Source organism: Anabas testudineus, chromosome 18, assembly GCF_900324465.2.
Source record: "Anabas testudineus chromosome 18, fAnaTes1.2, whole genome shotgun sequence".
Lineage (NCBI taxonomy): Eukaryota > Metazoa > Chordata > Actinopteri > Anabantiformes > Anabantidae > Anabas > Anabas testudineus.
Window position 1 is genome coordinate 12556848 of NC_046627.1, and position 20824 is coordinate 12577671.

General features: G+C 44.9%; 1 protein-coding gene across 1 annotated transcript in view; it reads left to right on the forward strand.

Moving 5' to 3' along the window:
• Positions 1-1006: 1006 nt before the first annotated feature.
• LOC117153005 overlaps positions 1007-20824 on the forward strand; it is a 38995-nt gene continuing 19177 nt past the window's right edge. The window contains exons 1-3 of the mRNA XM_033326538.1: positions 1007-1042; positions 1734-2059; positions 3238-4036. Coding sequence (XP_033182429.1) covers positions 1007-1042; positions 1734-2059; positions 3238-4036 — 1161 coding nt within the window. The remainder of the gene's footprint in view (positions 1043-1733; positions 2060-3237; positions 4037-20824) is intronic.

Below are 20824 nucleotides of genomic sequence, written 5' to 3' on the forward strand. Positions count from 1 at the left end.
GTTATTGAAACGCTATGAGCCAATGACACACACTGAAAGACTCTGAGCCAATAAAAAGCTTCGAAATATTTTGAAGGAATGAAGCGCGAAATGAAACAGCGATGACTTCCGAAGCTTCAAACCTCATCTGTCACGTGACTCTGGTGTTTTGATACAAGCTCGGATACAGCGATTAGAATCACTGCACTTCAGGAAGAGTGACACAAGCTCTGAAGCCTCTGTATCATTTGCCCATCACTAGATTTTTTTTGGACTCTGCCTGCCCTCGACCCCGTCTCTTGCCTGACCCCCTGGTGCTGTGAGTTCTGCTTATTCCCCGTCATTCCCCCTGCTCACAGTATCAGACCTGGACGTGTATCTGCCTGATTCCCCTTCCTGGACCTGCACCCCTTCTACCAGATTCCCCCTCACTGGACCAGCCTGATCTGACCCTGCTTCCCTTCTACCCCTCTGGTTCTGTGAGTGTTTTCCTCTGATCTGTTTTCTCCCTCGTTGTTCCCTTCCCTGCTCAGACTGTTTGGACCTCTTTAGTGTTTTGACCTGGATTGTCTTTCTGTTGTGGATTTTTCCTGCCGGACCTCTGTAGTACTGTTTCTCGGTGTATGAGAATGTACCTGGATTGCCCCTGACCTCTGAGGTTAGCCTATTGGATTTGTTGTTTGGACTGTTTTCTCACACTGTTTTGGACTTTGGATTCATCACATTCTGTGTTAAGGTTTTGGACTGTTGTCTCATTGTGCTTCTGCAAAAACTCTTGTTACTCTCCTGGACTCGTTACACCGTTGCCCGCCGCCCTTCCTGGCATTCACTGTCTCCATCTGTGCCATGTTGGCCGTGACATCACACCACCACTTCCTGTGACCAACTACTTCCGGTTCCCCCAGACCTTCACACTCATTCTGCACTGAAGAATTCCCTACAAGTTTTCATCTAACTCATTCCCTTGTACCCTTGTTATTAATGAAACCTTGAAAACTCCTTCCTGTACTTGGTGTTATCTCTGGCCATGGAATCCTTCATCCAGCTCGTGACACCCTCAAATGTCAGTAACACATCAATACAAATTACCAACACTGCATCACCTAAAATATTAAATGTTACATTTAACACTCAGCCAGCTTTGAGGTGACTTTCCTTTTTGAGGGGTGTTCACACTGGTAGAAACCTTCAGACTGAGACACAGCTAAAAAAACTCTCAGACTCGCACCAGTACACTCCAGTGTCTGATGGGTCAGCATCCTGAATAGTGCAGGAGGACTCCCCTGGGATTGCCCAGCCAAACTGACACGGCTGAGATGTTTGAAAGTTCGTGTTTCTTTTCACTGTCCAGCTGCTGAAGCCTTCTGATGCCTCACAGCTCAGAGAGATTTGATCGTACCGAAAGAACTGAGCTCTGTCAGGAGCGATGCTCAGTGAGGCTGCAAGAGAGCAAACAGGAAGTCCTTGTTTTGTTCAATAAGTAAATAAGAAAGTAGAATATTTGAGCGTTTCCTGCTTGGCTCATTATATGTTTTGAAAACAAGCACTGCTGTTGTTAAATGTGCAACATTGGACTTTTTGGTCATTTGGAGGCAGCAGAAACAAGTGTTTTCATTATATTGTATGTTGTATTTCTGTGGTGAACATGTTAGTGAAGAGCTTTCATTTTCACATCCAGCTCTTATGCATTAACATTATTATCTATATAAATTTTTTTGCACTGAAAACAACTGTCTGCTGTGATCCACTAATAGAGAAGTGAGTGGGCCGGGTGGTACAGTCCACAGCGTCTGGTGGATGAGTGGATTAAGTATAATACATACAAAAAACTTAAAAAAGAGACCCCACCAGCAACTACTAAAAAAAACGTAATAGACTGCCTGAAACATCTGGGACTGAAAAATGCCATTGATAGGGCAACCTATTACAGGTTGTATCCTGGGGAAGCCACGCCTTGCATCTATGGCCTTCCCAAGATACACAAGGAAGGAGCCCCCCTCAGACCTATAGTCAGCAGTATTAACTCGGTAACATACAACATTGCCAAATTCCTGGCCACAGTATTAGCTCCACTATTTGGACACACGGACTAGTGTTGTTTCGGTCGTAAACGATTCGTTCAATAAGAACGAATCTTTTCTATGACTTGGGAGTGATTAGTTCTCTCAGTGAGTAATTCGTTCATTTCCAGTTCATTGCTGTACCTTCTCTCTCCACATGGCAGCAGCTCCATAAGCACAGTCAGCAGGACAGAAACAGAAATGATTCGTTCACGACTCAACTGTGCGTCTGTACTCAGGTCCTCGTTCATTTGTCACGTGACAGTCAGGCCGCTCAGGCTCTGTGTCAGCAGCACTACAGTTCGTTCACGAGTCGTTCATACGGATCATTACCGATCGTTCTTTCGTTCATTTGGTGACAGCTGGAGCTCAGCTACGGAGCTGTGGACTGAGAAACAAGGAAATGAACGATGTCTGATATCTGATCGGTCATTTACTGTCAAACATTCAGACAGACATTATTTATTCATGGAATCATAGTTAATTAGTGGTCTTAGATGTGTGTAGTGATTTTGTGTAAATAATGTAAATTATGTTTGTACATAAATACTTTGGAAAATTATAAACATGTTAATTGTGCTATTCTCCTCCATAAAATAATAAAGTGTAACATTATTAATAACAACAACAATAACATCAATAATAATAATAATAATAATAAATATAATAATAGTAATAATAATGATAATGATAATAATAATGTCGCATTTTGGACACAATAAATGCACCATGTAAATATTTTCGGGAACTTGTTACTTGTTGCTTTAAAAGTCTCCCTCATTATCCAAATAAGTTTAACTTTCACTCGTCCTCTACCAGCTGTCACAGGCTGCAGCAACAGTTCACTCATTCGCGGATCGGTCTCTCGTTCATTTGTCACGTGACAGCTACAAAGTCACTGCTGCTCTGTTAAACAACAACATCAGGGAGGATGCAGGAACACAAGTCACTTTATTGTGGTGTGTATTTGCTTTCCTAGGTTTTCACATGGTTTGAATTGCTTATAATTTGTCAAGTGTACAAACCGTTTTGGCTTCACCATATAGTGTCTGAGAACCGCGGCCATTTTTATATCGCCCACTAGAGGGTTACACCGCAACCCGCTGGAAAATGAACGAAATGAACGAACTGATTCGTTCACTTTAGAGTTCGAGACTCACGAATCTGAGTCAGTTCAAAGACTCTTTTTTCCCACCACTAACACGGACCACCACATCCACAACTCAGAGGACTTTACGGCAAAGGTCAGGGACCTGGAACTGGATACTGATGAAACCATGGTATCCTTTGACATCACGTCTCTCTTCACCAGCATCCCCACTACGGACGCATTAACATCTGTGAAGAGAAGACTGGAAGAAGAAAGCTCCCTCAGCACCAGAACCAACCTCAGTCCCGACCAGATCTGTTTGCTCCTGGACCTGTGTCTCAACACCACGTACTTCACGTACAGAGGGGACAAAAAGAGACACGGCTGTGCCATGGGTTCCCCAGTGTCACCCATTGTAGCAAACCTATACATAGAAGAGGTGGAGAAGAAAGCTCTCAACTCCTTCCCAGGGACGACACCGACCCACTGGTTCAGATATGCGGATGACACCTGGGTGAAGATCAAGATCCAGGAGGTACAGTCTTTCACAGACCACATAAACTCAGTGGACACCAACATCAGTTTCACTAGAGAGGACACCAAAGATAACCGTTTGGCCTTCCTGGACTGTGCGGTCATCATTGGGACAGGCGGAAGACTGGAAATAGAGGTTTACAGAAAACCTCACACGGGCCAGTACCTGTTGTTCGACTCACATCATCCATTACAACACAAAATAGGAGTCATCAGGACGTTGAACCACAGAGCTCAAAACATCCCCACCTCCATAGAAGCCCAAACGAAAGAAGACAGGCATCTGAAGACAGCTCTCAGGACCTGTGGATACCCCAAGTGGGCTTTCAACAAGGCAGCACCCTGTTCCAGGAAAAGAACAAGGGAACAGTCGGTGTCCCAGGTCCTACGCAAAAACCTGGTCATACCTTATATGGCTGGGGTTTCAGAGAAGCTGAAAAGGATTTTCAGAAAACACAACATACCTGTCTACTTCAAACCCACCAACACACTTAGACAGAAACTTGTACATCCCAGAGACCGGACTTCAAAACACAAGATGAACAATATAGTGTATGCGGTCTTAGACTTAGACTTAGACACAACCTGTCTTCTATTGATCATGCTGCCCTTTCATCTATCCCGAAAAAGGCCAGAACCAGTTCACACCTGCACCAGGTTGGACACACTTAATGACCCACTTTAGTTGTTAAGAGGGGGTGGGCAGAGGTGTGACCATTACATCCTTCACGTCTCCCCCATCTTTTGTTTCGCCTAACAAGCCTATTCAGATTTTAACGTTTTCAAGTTGTTACTTGATTCATTTTAATTGTCAAAGTATCAATTACACATAATCTACAACAGCATTAGCACAAATTACATGTTAGATTCGACTAAACTAAATGTGTTGTGTGAAAAGAATCACTCACACTGACCAAACCACAGAGAATTACCTCAAACCCTGCAGCTCTCTCATTAACTTCCCTTAGTTTATAAAGTTGAAACTGTAGAAAATGTAAATGCAGGTGGAAATATATAAATAAAAATAATATAATTACTCACAGAGCATAAGGCAAAGTGTTGTGATGTCCATCATGAGTCAATGTTGTGCAGTAAGTTTCACCTGACTGGTGTTTACCACATCCTTCTCTGAAGACAGGAAATCAGCTGCTGAGCGATGGAAACAGTATTTAAAATGAATAAAAGAGGATATTTTACTTTATTTGGAAAGTGATTTCATTTCATGCTTTCAGGCACTGCTGCAACTAATGATTGATGTCATGACTGATTTGTCTGCCAATTATTTCCTAAATTAACAGATTCATTGTTCATATTATCCAAAACCATCTCAACCCTTGTTGAGATGCAGGTTCTGCAGGTTCTGCAGGACCCAGAAAAGAAAACATGTCGTCACTTGTGACACAGGAAATCAGCGTCATCACACCTAGTAAAACAGGAAGTGAAGACAAACATCTCCTCCAACAAACTATCTGCAGGTTTCCTTCAGGATTAATCTGATCTGTCAACTTCATCAATATGAAGGCATATGTTTATTTTCTTTATTTATTCTTAGTATTGTCACTAAGAGATCAGCTCTCTTTCGTAGGTTTGGTCGAAGGATCCCAGTGTTGCTGCTGAGGGTGAGTTCTGTTTTATACTTAATCCACTCGTCCACCAGACGCTGTGGACTGAACCACCCGGCACACTCACTTCTATATTAGAGGATCACAGCAGACAGTTATAAGTGCAAAAAAATGTTATATAGATAATGTTGTTAATGCATAAACTTAACTAAAATGAAAATGAAAACTCTTTATTAACACGTTCACCACAGAAATACAACATACAATACAATAAAACACTTGTTTCTGCTGCCTCCAAATTACCAAATAAATCTAATGTTGCACATTTAACAACAGCAGTGCTTGTTTTCGACACATTTAATGAGCTAACAAGTAGGAAACGCTCAAATATTCGACCTTCTTATTTACTTATTGAACAAAACAAGGACTTCCTGTTTGCTCTCTTGCAGCCTCACTGAGCATCGCTCCTGACAGAGCTCAGTTCTTTCGGTACGATCAAATCTCTCTGAGCTGTGAGGCATCAGAAGGCTTCAGCAGCTGGACAGTGAAGAGAAACACGAACATTCGAACATCTCAGCGGTGTCAGTTGGGCTGGGCAATCCCAGGGGAGTCCTCCTGCACCATTCAGGATGCTGACCCATCAGACACTGGAGTGTACTGGTGCGAGTCTCAGAGTGGAGAGCGCAGCAACACCGTCAACATCACAGTGACAGGTGAAACCATCAATGCATGGAGTTTATCATTGTCTATTTTATACTGTGTTTACTACTGTGGTTAATAAATCATTAGTCAAATAGGCTGTGGAACTATTAGTCATGAGTAAAATACAGCATTTGATGATTTTTATTTTAGATGGAGTTATCTTGGGGAGTCCTGCACTTCCTGTGACACAGGACGATGACGTCACACTTTATGATGTAGTGGTCCTTGGTGTTAGTGAAGGAGTGGTTGTAGTGGGCCTTGTTGTTAGTGGAGGAGTGGTTATAGTGGGCCTTGTTGTTAGTGGAGGAGTGGTTGTAGTGGGCCTTGTTGTTAGTGGAGGAGTGGTTGTAGTGGGCCTTGTTGTTAGTGGAGGAGTGGTTGTAGTGGGCCTTGTTGTTGTTGGAGGAGTGGTTGTAGTGGGCCTTGTTGTTGTTGGAGGAGTGGTTGTAGTAGGGATTGTTGTTGTTGGAGGAGTGGTTGTAGTAGGGATTGTTGTTGTTGGAGGAGTGGTTGTAGTAGGGATTGTTGTTGTTGGAGGAGTGGTTGTAGTAGGGATTGTTGTTGTTGGAGGAGTGGTTGTAGTAGGGATTGTTGTTGTTGGAGGAGTGGTTGTAGTAGGGATTGTTGTTGTTGGAGGAGTGGTTGTAGTAGGGATTGTTGTTGTTGGGGGAGTGGTTGTAGTAGGGATTGTTGTTGTTGGGGGAGTGGTTGTAGTGGGCCTTGTTGTTGTTGGAGGAGTGGTTGTAGTAGGGATTGTTGTTGTTGGAGGAGTGGTTGTAGTAGGGATTGTTGTTGTTGGAGGAGTGGTTGTAGTAGGGATTGTTGTTGTTGGAGGAGTGGTTGTAGTGGGCCTTGTTGTTGTTGGAGGAGTGGTTGTAGTAGGGATTGTTGTTGTTGGAGGAGTGGTTGTAGTAGGGATTGTTGTTGTTGGAGGAGTGGTTGTAGTAGGGATTGTTGTTGTTGGGGGAATGGTTGTAGTGGGCCTTGTTGTTGTTGGAGGAGTGGTTGTAGTAGGGATTGTTGTTGTTGGAGGAGTGGTTGTAGTAGGGATTGTTGTTGTTGGAGGAGTGGTTGTAGTAGGGATTGTTGTTGTTGGAGGAGTGGTTGTAGTGGGCCTTGTTGTTGTTGGAGGAGTGGTTGTAGTAGGGATTGTTGTTGTTGGTGGAGTCGTGGTTGTTGTTGTTGGAGTAGTGGTTGTTGTTGTTGGAGTCGTGGTTGTTGTTCTCGGCGTAGTGGTTGTTGGAGTAGTGGTTGTTGTGTTGATAGTGCAACTGGTAACATGGTCAGTAAGACACTGAAGTAGTCAGGACCAGATATGACCAGAATCTAAACAATGAGCTGTGTTGTCTGAAAGGTCGGGTCTGATCTTTGTGATGCTGAAAAGGGAAAATCTGCATGATGTGGAGCCAGAGGAGATGTGGTCGGTAAATAACATGATAATTTAGTTATTTGGGACTGGGACTGAACTTCCTGCTGTGGACTCGATTCACACACACCGCTGGTAAAAGAGAGAGAACACGATCAGACTCAGTCCACTTAGTTCACACTCTGCTCAGACACAAACACTGAAACACTGCAGCTCCAACCTCAGACCCAGCAGAGGGAACATCACACAGAACACGGTTCTACAACAGACAGACTGATGGTAAAAAACACTGAATGTTAATAACATGTGCAGTAATGAACTCACTATGTGCAAAACCAAGGGAAATACTCAGACTCACCATTACATCGATATAATGGTGAGTCTGTATACAGCATATATATATATATATATATATACATTTATATTTCTTATTTTACTACTCGTTATTTTCCACCCTGCACTGTGAATGTTTACATGTTATGTTCAATAAAAACATAAAAACATATAATGTTTGTGTACTATTATTTTCAGCAGACTGTGTTTTTCTATTGTTGTGACTTAGATGAAGATCACAGCACATTTTATGACCAATTCATGCAAAACTCCACAAAATCCCAAAGGGTTCACATACTTTTTCTTGCCACTGTATATATGTGAAGATCACTGCTGCCACAGCTGGAACCACCAGTGGCAGAAGAACAACAGCAGTGGAACATCTGTCCTGCTGTTCAACGTCTCTCAGTCCTTTGATTGTGACTACTCTTGGAGACCACGGCCTCGTCTCAGACCTCAGTAAACGTTCTTCAGACCCAGCGTTGTTCTCTGCTGTTCTTTTGAACCCGCCACTTCTTCCGCGGCTCTGCTAATGTGTTGATGCTAAATCAGTTATGGTCTCATTGACGATTGTGACAAAGTTTATTGAATTAATTCCTCATTTAAACAACACATCTCAGAGGGTTACAGTTATTTACCTCACGGTGAGGGAGGTCATCACCTCTGACATCATTACACTGTGTCCATTGTCTCATGTTGAACGATGTCTAACTGGAAATCCACCACGTAATCCGGAGGCTCAGAGCAGGCTCACAGGTGTGAAGGGCTGAGAGGTCGCAGTGCTTCGTTCTGAGGTGCAGAGGCAGCTGTTGAAACAGACCTTCACCAATACTGTCCAGGAGAAAATGGAGATGGCTGACGGCAGCTTCTCACGTGTACTTTGGTTCAGAGGACTCAGGGTCCACCACTGAAGTGACTGGAGTTCTTTTATTCCAGCATTCTGGACAACAGTCATGTTGGTGTGATTTCTGAAAGAAATAAAAAAATCAACAATAGGCAGAACAATTACAACTTATTATCAAGACGTTTTCTCCTAAGATTCAGTATGACTGAATTTACTGTTCACATGTTATATATATATATATATATATATCACGGCCACAAGATGGAGCTCTTACATCACAACAATTCTTTCTACTAAATTGTCTCAGTTGAATCAAATGTCAGTCTGTTAAACCAGTAAATCAGTCATATTAATAACACATGGTACAAACGACAACTCAACGATAAATACAGAAGATATGTATCAAATTAAAGAGCTGTAAAATACAGTCTCTAAGATGTGCAGGCTGCCAACGATCAATTAATCTTAATCAGTCCTATTTAGCAGAAACAGGAAGCAGAAGACCACGGTGAGAACCAAAACCCTGCTGAACCAGGTAGACGAGAACGTTCCGCTGACAGCAACATCAGAGAAGTGAAGTAAAAACTGGTCTAAAGTCCGGAGAGTTCAGTTGAAGAAAGAAGAAAGACCTGGAGGGTTGAAGACCTTAATCAGACCTGTCCAGTCCTGCTTAAGGACTGAACATTTGAAAAACCAGTCTAAGCGTGAGGCAGAATCCTGTTCGTGAAAATCCAGAAACTGATGCTTTAAATCCTGTCTACTGTGTAGAAACCGGAGTGATTAACATCAGGAGAAGCAGCAGGTTATAAAAAGCACTGATGGAGGATGAAGAGGTGATAAAGAGCACATTAATTATCAGTTCTATGAGAAGAGTCTGTGTGAAAACAGATAAACACACCAACAAAAAGTGAGTAGAAGGTGTGAGACAGAGTACATGCCCACCTCACTGGGAGAGCTGCAAACACACAGGAACAAGTTCACCTCTGACTGTGAACGAGACTTCATCTGGTATTAAAGGTGAGAGTTAAAGAATTCAACGTGTAACCTGAAGAAACGCTGACATCAGCACATTTACATTGGTACACGTGGAGGAATCAGGAAGTTCTGGTGACTCATTCATCAGCAGCATGAACAGCCGTAAAGTTGACTCAGCTTAGAAAAAGAAGATTATATTTATACTTTATACTTGTACCTACTGGAAAAAGTACATGTATAAAGTACAAGTTTAATGACGAGCTGTAATACGATGTTTAGGAACCATCTTAGTGTTGTAGTTAAAAGAGAAGCACTGCAGAACAATTAGTTTCATCCACTCTGTGATCACGGTCTGGACTTAAACCTGGTGTGTTTGACCATTAATAATGGTTTTAAACTGTTTTTCTACACTTTCTAATTAACTTCACTAAGAGAAGATTTTCTGTGTTTTCACTGATGAATTTATTCATTTAATTTAGAGTTCTCACGTCTGTGATGGTGCAGAGATACAGATGTATTACAGACGTATGGAACGTGCAGTTGTTTGACCACAGGACACGTTTCCACCGTCTTAGTGTCCAGCTGACAGGAGCTCAGTGCAGAGGAATCAGCAGCGAGCGTTGGTGTGGATGGAACACACTGCACCCTATGTGGCTGAACTCATGACAGGAAGATCAGGAGTGACCTGAATCTTTTCACAGCTTTACACATTAGTGGATAGTAGTAGTATAACGTTCAGCTCCCTTCTGTATGTTTCTATGTGTGTATGAGAGTGACGACATCTTCTAACAATACAGTACAATCAATAAAAAGTCAGATCAACAGCAAAATACTCACTGTTCACGAGAAGACACCACAACAACAAACTGGTGTTGTAAACAAATAAAGGTTTTCATCAGTTGTTTCTGTCTCCGTCCACTAGATGGAACCAAACACCACTAAAATCTCTGAACAGCTGTTATTTGTTTTGTAATTCTCATTATTAGGACATTTTATGAACCAGATGTTGCATCATAGCATAGCTTTCATTCATTATTAAATATGTCATTTAAAACACTACTTGAGTTCAAATTAATTCACAGCTGAATCTAAAAAGTCAATCTGTCAAATGTTGGTCGGAAAATATAAAACGTGACATGAAGTCAGAGTTTTCTTAGAGCAGCTCTGGTTTCACCACCGGTTTTAAGACCAAACCAACTCTGAATGTCTTTCAGGACTCAAGAAGAAGAAGAAGCACATTGTTCTTCAACATCTGGACAAATGAGCAGTTCCTCTGGCTGCAGCCATTCTCTGCAGCTGGTGTTCACACACTACCAGACACCATCACCCGTCATTCTTCCATTATCGCCACCTGGAAGTTACAGTTATCAACACAAAGTCTGGTACAAACCAGCAACAATATGGAGAGAGTCCATGTTTCCTGATTCCACCAAAGCTCTTTATTCATTGAATGTATAAAACATGAGCTCACTGTAAGTCTTTACCTGAATATGAAACAACCTCGAGCAGCACGTGAGATATAGGTAAAGCACCTTAAGCTGTTTTTGTCGTGATCTGGTGCTACAGAAATCCTACTGAGCCGGTTTGAGCCACACCAGCCTGGTAACCGGTGTTACTGGAGGTATTTTTAGGTGGATTCTTCACTGTGTTCTGCCTTTTGTGTCCGGCCACGTGCTTCAGCGAGCCAGCTGAGGACGAGCCTCGTCTTCCAGAAGACCGTCACTAGTTTGACTTACGTTTTTAGACATGCGAACATGTTTGAACAACTTTAACAGCACAAACGTGATAGAGCTCCAGTGAGACCAGTACTACGTTGATCCCACTGACCATTTTGATCTAGATGATACAAATTCAGTGCCACTACAATCATCAGTAACAAAGACAACAGCTCAGAGGAGGAGGGTTGTTCCAGGTAAAAGGATTTTAATAGTGACTTGGGCCCAAATCCAGACACTCTGACATGAGAACATCACCAAAACAACAGCCACACATCCAAAGACACACAAAACATCAGAGTAGGGTCAAACCTGGTCTGACTGTGGTCCAGTTCCTGGTCTGTCTGTGATGGCTGAAAGACGTGTAGCGCTTCTTTCACCCTGTAATAGAAGGACGGCTGCTGAGCTCATAAACTTTACTTCAACTTTCTTATTTATGAATAAAATTAAAGTTTCTATTTATGAACACCCTGTAAAGTTGAAGCGACGACAGAATGAAATCAGTTAGTAAAGTACTCCTTATTGTTCTGTCTAAACCTATAAAACAGATCACAAAAAACACTATGTCCCCAAATTATAACCAAATTTATTAATTAAAAGAATAAATAGATAAAAGTAGTTTAGTTGAGTCAAATAAAGTATCAGCAGATTGCTGTGACATACAGGTAAACTAGGTTTACAACACTTAATATATTTATATATCTCATTATAAATCTCACTTTAACTTAGCTTGGTGGGACACACACACACACACACACACACACACACACACACACAGACAGACACACACACACACACACACACACACACACACACACACACACACAGACAGACACATAAACACAGACACACACACAGAAAGAAAGACAGACATACATACACACACAGACACACACAGACACACACAGACACACAGACACACAGACAGACAGACAGACAGACACACACACAGACACACACACACACACACACACAGAGACAGACACATAAACACAGACACACACACAGAAAGAAAGACAGACACACACACAGACACACACAGACACACACACAGAAAGAAAGACAGACACACACACAGACACACACAGACACACAGACAGACAGACAGACACACACACAGACAGACACACACACACACACACACACACACACACACACACACACACACACACACACACACAGACAGACACACACACACACACACACACAGACAGACACACACACACACACACACACACACACAGAAAGAAAGACAGACACACACACACACACACACACACACACACACACACACACACACACACACACAGACAGACACATAAACACAGACACACACACAGAAAGAAAGACAGACACACACACAGACACACACACACACACACACCAGCCGGCAACCAAATACAAAACAGATAAATCAAATAAAAATACAGCTAACCCCCTGTTCCAGGCCTGGTTGATCAAAGTCCGAGACTCACATACAGCCAGTGTCCATGTCCGTGTCCTTCTCCCTCGTTGCCAGAGGAGCTGTCCTTTCTCCTGGAGCAGTATCTGGAAGAGTCTCTCCTCATGCTAGCTGGTTGTTAGCCCGACATGCTAATCACACAACGCCGACCTCCTCGTCGTTGCTCAGAGTCAGGGTACTTTAAACAGCTACTTTACGTACTCTAGTCCACTGTGCTGTAGCTGGTACAACAACAGGACCAACAAGAACAATATTCATCGTAAAACTGTACTTTTTCTGGTTAATATCTCTGTTTACATTTTTCTTTTCTCCCGCTCGATCTCCCCCTCAGCTGACCCCTTGACCTCTCTAACTCCCGCCCATTAGCCAATCACACTACAGAACCACTGTCATGACACGTCAATCACAAACAGGATTAAACCTCATTGGTTGTTCACAGCACGTTGTTCATAGTACATCACAACCAAACTACACTCTGCACTTTAACCCCAGTGTTTATTATTTCTATTGACATCAACACCAAATTAACAAATAAAGAAACTGAAGACATCTGTAAGTACTTTACAAAACTAAAGAACTGGTTATTCATAGTGTCCTAAACTTAAAAAGTAATGTTATTTAGCTGTCTAAGATATTAGTCTAGGGGCTACAGACGTGGGACATGTTGACAGAAGCAGAGACACATGTACTGAACTGAAAGTCTTCTTTTGTTAATGGACTCGTCGCTGGTTCTAGGTAGAACCTAACTGAGAACTGTTCAGAATAAAGAACTACTGCTGTGTATATTCAGAGGAGCACAGCTGAGGTAAATGTCACACTTTAGTGAAATGGGCGGTGGGACAGGAAATACACAGGAAGTTTGCTTCAGGCCTTTTCAGCGTGTGAAGCTCTGAGCAGGTCGAACATCCTAATCATGGTGTTGAGGTCTGTGCTTTGTTACTTTGGACACTGACTGACTGTTTTATATATGTTGGTATGCTTTATATAGGTTTATATCAGTGCTGATATTGTGAACAATAATCTCCTCACCTTCCCAGAAAGACAAAACATCCAAGAACTCATAAAAGACTCAACAAAACTAAACTAAGCTCAAAGTTCATTTAGCAAAATGAAATTTATCTGAACCAACAGACGACGGGAAAGGGTCAGGTCAGAGCAGGTGAACACAAATACTGCCAACAAAACTATGAGCAACATAACAGTTAAAAAATCTAACCATTTACAAATTACCAATTATCAGGATGAAACCCTTGGACCCGCTGTCAGACCCTACACTGGTGCAGTGGGTCTTGGACACTTTACATTGCACTTTTTCTAACAAAGGAACATGTGTCTGAGATACCTCTTTGCTCACTCTTTCTCTGGGATTGTTGCCACTTATAAGTGTAATTAATCAAAGGAAACTCTGTTTGAATGTGTTATCTTGGAAATTCCACCACAGACTACAGAACCATCAGGTGGACAGCTGCCTGTACTGCATGTAACATACACTAATCCTGGATGAGCTTTTATTATAATAAACATAATTACATAATAATAATGCCCACAGTCCCATCAGGTAATGTTATTCAATTCAATTCAATTTTATTTGTAGAGCGCTTTTTACAATTGACATTGTCACAAAGCAGCTTTACACAACCAAAGCACAGTACATGAACAGTGAATGTCCATCCATCCATTCTCATCCGCTTTTCCGGGACCGGGTCGCGGGGGGAGCAGCTTAAGCAGAGATGCCCAGACTTCCCTCTCCCTAGACACCTCCTCCAGCTCTTCCGGGGGGACACCGAGGCATTCCCAGGTCAGCCGAGAGACATAGTCCCTCCAACGTGTCCTGGGTCTTCCCCGGGGCCTCCTCCCAATGGGACAGGACCGGAAAACCTCCCCTACGAGGCGTCCCGGGGGCATCCGAAACAGATGCCCAAGCCACTTCAACTGGCCCCTCTCGATGCAGAGGATCAGCGGCTCTACTCCGAGCTCCTCCCGGGTGACTGAGCTCCTCACCCTATCTCTAAGGGTGTGCCAAGCCACTCTACGGAGGAAACTCATTTTGGCCGCTTGTATCCGCGACCTTGTCCTTTCGGTCATGACCCAAAGCTCATGACCATAGGTGAGGGTAGGAACGTAGACTGACCGGTAAATGGAGAGCTTTGCCTTTCGGCTCAGCTCCTTTTTTCAACACTTGAGGGAGGATCTCCCCCCCAACCTGGAGGGTGCAAGCCACCTTTTTCCGGTTGAGAACCATGGCCTCGGACTTGGAGGTGCTGATTCTCATCCCAGCCCCTTCACACTCGGCTGCAAACCGCCCCAGTGCCTGCTGGAGGTCCCGGTCTGATGAGGCCAACAGGACAACATCATCTGCAAAAAGCAGAGATGAGATCCTGTGGTCCCCAAACCGGATTCCCTCCGACCCCTGGCTGCGCCTAGAAATCCTGTCCATAAAAGTAATGAACAGGATCGGTGACAAAGGGCAGCCCTGTCGGAGACCAACATGCACCGGGAACAAGTCTGACTTACTACCGGCAATACGAACCAAGCTCCTACTCCGGGCATACAAGGACCGAATGGCCCTTAACAAAGGGTCCCGAATCCCGTATTCCCGAAGTACCCCCCACAGGATGCCACGAGGGACACGGTCAAACGCCTTCTCCAAGTCCACAAAACACATGTAGACTGGATGGGCGAACTCCCATGAACCCTCGAGCACCCTAGCAAGAGTGTGGAGCTGGTCCAGTGTTCCACGGCCAGGACGAAAACCGCATTGTTCCTCCTGGATCCGAGGTTCGACTAGCGGCCTAACTCTCCTCTCCAGCACTCTGGAATAGACTTTCCCAGGGAGGCTGAGGAGTGTGATCCCCCTATAGTTGCAACACACCCTCCTGACCCCTTTTTAAAAAGAGGAACCACCATCCCGGTCTGCCAGTCCAGAGGTACTGTCCCTGATCTCCACGCGATGCTGCAAAGGTGTGTCAACCAAGACAGCCCTATAACATCCAGAGACTTAAGGTACTCAGGGCGAATTTCATCCACCCCTGGTGCCTTGCCACCGAGGAGCTTACTGACTACCGCGGTGACTTCGACCAAGGGAAATGGACGAATCAACCTCTGAGTCCCCAGCCTCTGCTTCCTCAACAGAAGGCGTGTCGACGGGGTTGAGGAGATCCTCAAAGTATTCCTTCCACCGTCCTGCAACGTCCCCAGTCGAAGTCAGCAACTCCCCACCTCCACTGTAAACAGTGTTGGCAGGAAACTGCTTTCCCCTTCTGAGGCGCCGGACGGTTTGCCAGAATATCCTTGAGGCAGACCGATAATCCTCCTCCATGTCCTCGCCGAACTTTTCCCAGGTCCGAGTTTTTGCCTCTGCGACCGCGCGGGCTGCGGCACGTTTGGCCTGCCGATACCCATCAGCTGCATCAGGAGTCCCACAGGCCAACCAGGCGTGGTGTTCGTTATGGACAAATTGTGACTAGCACAGAAGTCCAATAACAAAACACCACTCGGGTTCAGATCAGGGAGGCCGTTCCTCCCAATCACGCCCCTCCAGGTATCACTGTTATTGCCCACGTGGGCGTTGAAATCCCCCAGTAGGACGATAGAGTCCCCAGTCGGAGCACCTTCCAGTACCCCTTCCAGAGACCCTATGAAAGCTGGGTACTCTGCACTGCTATTTGGCCCATAGGCACAAACAACGGTGAGAGACCTATCCCCTACCCGAAGGCGCAGGGAAACAACTCTCTCGTCCACCGGGGAAAACTCCAACACATGGCAGCTGAGCTGGGGGGCTATAAGCAAGCCCACACCTGCCCGCCGCCTCTCACCATGGGCAACTCCAGAGTAGAAGAGAGTCCAACCTCTCTCAAGGACTTGTGTTCCAGAGCCCAGACTGTGTGTGGAAGTGAGCCCGACTATCTCTAGCCGGTACCGCTCCACCTCCAACACAAGTTCAGGCTCCTTTCCACCCAGTGAGGTGACATTCCATGTCCCAATCGCCAGGTTCCGTGTCCAGGGATTGGGTCGTCGAGGCACCTCCCCACGACTGCCACCCAATCCACACTGCACCGGCCCCCTATGCTCCTTCCTGCGGGTGGTGGGCCTACAGGAAGTCGGTCCCACGTCGCTCCTTCGGGCTGAGCCCGGTCGGGTCCCGTGAGAAAGATCCCGGCCACCAAACGCTCGCCTACGTGCCCCAACCCCGGGCCTGGCTCCAGGATGGGGCCCCGGTGACGCCGATCCGGGCGACGTAACAGTCCTTGATTTCCTTTTCATCATAAGGGGTTTATGAACTGCTCTTAGTCTGGCCCGTCGCCTAGGACCTGTTTGCCTTGGGAGACCCTACCAGGGGCTTAAGCCCCCGGCAACATAGCTCCTAGGGTCATTCGGACACGCAAACCCCTCCACCACAGTAAGGTGGCAGTTCGAGGAGGGGAACAGTGAATGTGTATGAATCATAATAATCAGATTGTCCCTGATGAGCAAGCCTAGGGCGACGGTGGCAAGGAAAAACTCCCTGAGAAGGCAACAGGAAGAAACCTTGAGAGGAACCAGACTCAACAGGGAACCCATCCTCATATGGGTGATTACATGCTGTGTAGGCAGCAGGCAGTCCAGTATAACAGTTAATGTCTTTTAAGTTAATGTGGAGTCCAGTTAGTTAATTGCAGGCAGACTTGCTCCATTCCTTGACTATCAAGCGTTGAGTCGAGACCTCCAAGAAACAGCTTCCGACGTCCGCCGAGGCCGGGACCGACATCATAGTAGCTTGTGACCAATCCAGTCTCCAAACGCATCCCAAAGGGCAAACGGTGGATCCAGGCGACGAGATCTCCAGCCAGAAGTTGGGCATCAGGACGAGTCAGACAGGTCCAGAGGGCAAAGGGTGGAATGACGTGTAGCTCGACAGAGAGACAGGAAGAGGGAAAAGAGAGAGGGAGAGGGAAAGAGAGAGAAGAGGAGAGATTGCAGTTAGTTGTATTCACAGTCAGATAAAGTTTGAGGTGAATGTATTTTTAGTGTAGTGCAGCAGGGACTCCGGCAGGACTAATTATAATTATTATAATAACTAGTTATGGCTGTACTGCAGGAGGCTGTTGCATATACAGTCTAAGATAAGACAGGCCTTCTCCAAATGATCTAATTTTCACATTTTTAGTTTTATAAATTGAAATAGGTTTGACATTTTTAAAGTGTGAAAAACTTTGTAATACGTGTTTCTTCTAATTCACATTGTTGTGATCCTTGAAGATTTGAGAATTTCTGGATCAGCACAACTAAGCTACACATTAAATAATGTCATAGGGGTATATTCTTCCTCAGTTGGTGGCAATATTAAACAGATCTAAAAGTTAAATATTTAGTTAGGAAATCACATTATGTCATTTTAATTCACGTTGATCTGAACACCAAAACCGAAGGTTCAAATCTAAACAATTTTTCCATCATTAAATGTTTCTCTGTAACGGCCTTAGAGCACTTTTTAGGAAAGAAAAAATATTTATTTTATTTAGCAAATAAAAGTGAACAGAGCAGAAGAAGTTGTAATCTAGCCACAGGGGTTGCAAGTCAGTGACTTCTGTGCCGGTCCCAAGCCCGGATAAATAGAGAGGGTTGCGTTAGGAAGGGCATCCAGCGTAAAAATTGCCAAAATAACCATGCGAATCATCCACAACACTTTCATACCGGATCGGTCGAGGCCCGGGTTAACAACGACCGCCACCGATGCTGTTAACCTACAGGGTGCCGGTGGAAATTTGACTACTGTTGGTCGAAGAAAGAGGGGAGGCAGAAGGGTTTGTGGTCAGAGAGAGAAGGGAAAAGGCAGGAACATAGATCTGAGAATAGGGACTCTTAACGTTGGTACGATGACAGGGAAAGGCAGAGAGCTGGCAGACATGATGGAGAGAAGGAAGGTAGATGTTCTGTGTGTGCAGGAGACAAAGTGGGAGGGCAGCAAGGCACGTAGCATTGGAGGAGGATACAAACTGTTCTACCATGGTGTTGATAGGAAGAGAAACGGGGTAGGAGTAATCCTGAAGGGGGAGTTTGTAAACAGTGTTCTAGAGGTGAAAAGAGTCTCAGACAGGGTGATGAGCATAAAGCTAGAAATTGAAGGGGTGATGGTGAATGTAGTCAGTGGGTATGCGCCACAGGTTGGCTGTGAGTTAGAAGAGAAGGAGAGAGTTCTGGAGTGAGTTTGATGAGGTCATAGAGAGTATCCCCAGAGGAGAGAGAGTTGTTGTTGGAGCAGACTTCAATGGGCATGTTGGTGAGGGCAACAGAGGTGATGAGGAGGTGATGGGCAGGTTTGGTGTGAAGGAAAGGAATCTGGAAGGACAGATGGTGGTGGACTTTGCTAAGAGGATGGAAATGGCTGTAGTCAACACCTACTTCCAGAAGCGAGAGGAACATAGAGTGACATACAGAAGTGGAGGTAGGAGTACACAGGTGGACTACATCCTATGTAGACAAGGTAATTTGAGAGAGGTTAGTGACTGCAAAGTGGTGGTAGGAGAGAGTGTAGCCAGACAGCACCGCATGGTGGTGTGTAAGATGACTCTGGAGGTCAGGAAGAAGAAGAGAGGGAAGACAGAATAGAAGACCAAGTGGTGGAAGTTAAAGAATGAAGAAACTTGTGAGGAATTCAGACAGAAGTTGAGACAGGTTCTTGGTGGTCAGGATGAGCTTCCAGATGACTGGGAAACTACAGCAAAGGTTATCAGGGAAACAGGTAGGAAGGTGCTAGGTGTGTCATCTGGAAAGAGGAAAGAAGGTAAAGACACTTGTTGGTGGAATGAGGAAGTACAGGAATGCATCCAGAGGAAGAGGTTAGCTAGAAGGAAGTGGGATGTAGAAAGGACTGAGGAAAGTAGACAGGAGTACAAGGAAGCACAGCGTAGAGTGAAGAGGGAGGTGGCAAAGGCCAAACAGAAAGCTTACGATGAGCTGTATGACAGGTTAGACACAAAGGAAGGAGAGAAGGACTTGTACAGGCTAGCCAGACAGAGAGATAGAGATGGGAAGGATGTGCAACAGGTAAGGGTGATTAAGGACAGAGATGGAAAGGTACTAACAACCCAGGAGAGTGTGCAGAAAAGATGGAAGGAGTATTTTGAGGAGCTGATGAACGAGGAAAATGACAGGGAAAGAAGGGAGGAAGATGTGGATGTTGTGGAGCAGGAAATAGCAGAGATTGGAAAGGATGAGGTTAGGAAGGCTCTGAAAAGGATGAAGAGTGGAAAGGCTGTTGGTCCTGATGACATACCTGTGGAGGTGTGGAAGTGCTTAGGAGAGACAGCAGTGGAGTTTTTAACTAGTTTGTTCAATAGGATTCTAGAGAGTGAGAAGATGCCTGAGGAATGGAGGAGAAGTGTTCTGGTTCCGATCTTTAAGAACAAGGGTGACACACAGAACTGCAGCAACTATAGAGGAATAAAGTTGATGAGCCACACAATGAAGCTGTGGGAAAGAGTAGTGGAAGCCAGGCTTAGGAAGAAGGTGGAGATTTGTGAGCAGCAGTATGGTTTCATGCCCCGTAAGAGAACCACTGATGCTGTTTTTGCTTTGAGAATGTTGATGGAAAAGTACAGAGATGGTCAGAAGGAGCTGCATTGTGTGTTTGTAGATTTAGAGAAGGCGTATGACAGGGTGCCGAGGGAGGAGCTGTGGTACTGTATGAGGTCGTCGGGAGTGGCAGAGAAGTACATCAGAGTAGTTCAGGACATGTATGAGAGAAGTTTGACGGTGGTGAGATGTGCTGTAGGTCAGACAGAGGAGTTCAAGGTGGAGGTGGGACTACACCAAGGATCAGCTTTGAGTCCCTTCTTGTTTGCTATGTTGATGGACAGGCTGACAGATGAGGTCAGACAGGAATCTCCCTGGACAATGATGTTTGCGGATGACATTGTGATTTGCAGTGAGAGTAGAGAGCAGGTAGAGGAACAGCTGGAGAGGTGGAGGTTTGCCCTGGAAAGAAGAGGCATGAAGGTCAGTCGTAGTAAGACAGAATACATGTGTCTGAACGAGAGGGATCAAGGTAGAAGCGTTAGGTTACAGGGGGCTGAGGTGAAGAAGGTGCAGGAGTTTAAGTACTTTGGGTCAACAGTTCAGTGTGATGGAGAGTGTGGAAAAGAGGCGAAGAGGCGAGTGCAGGCAGGTTGGAGCGGGTGGAGGAAAGTGTCAGGAGTGTTGTGTGACAAAAGAGTTTCAGCA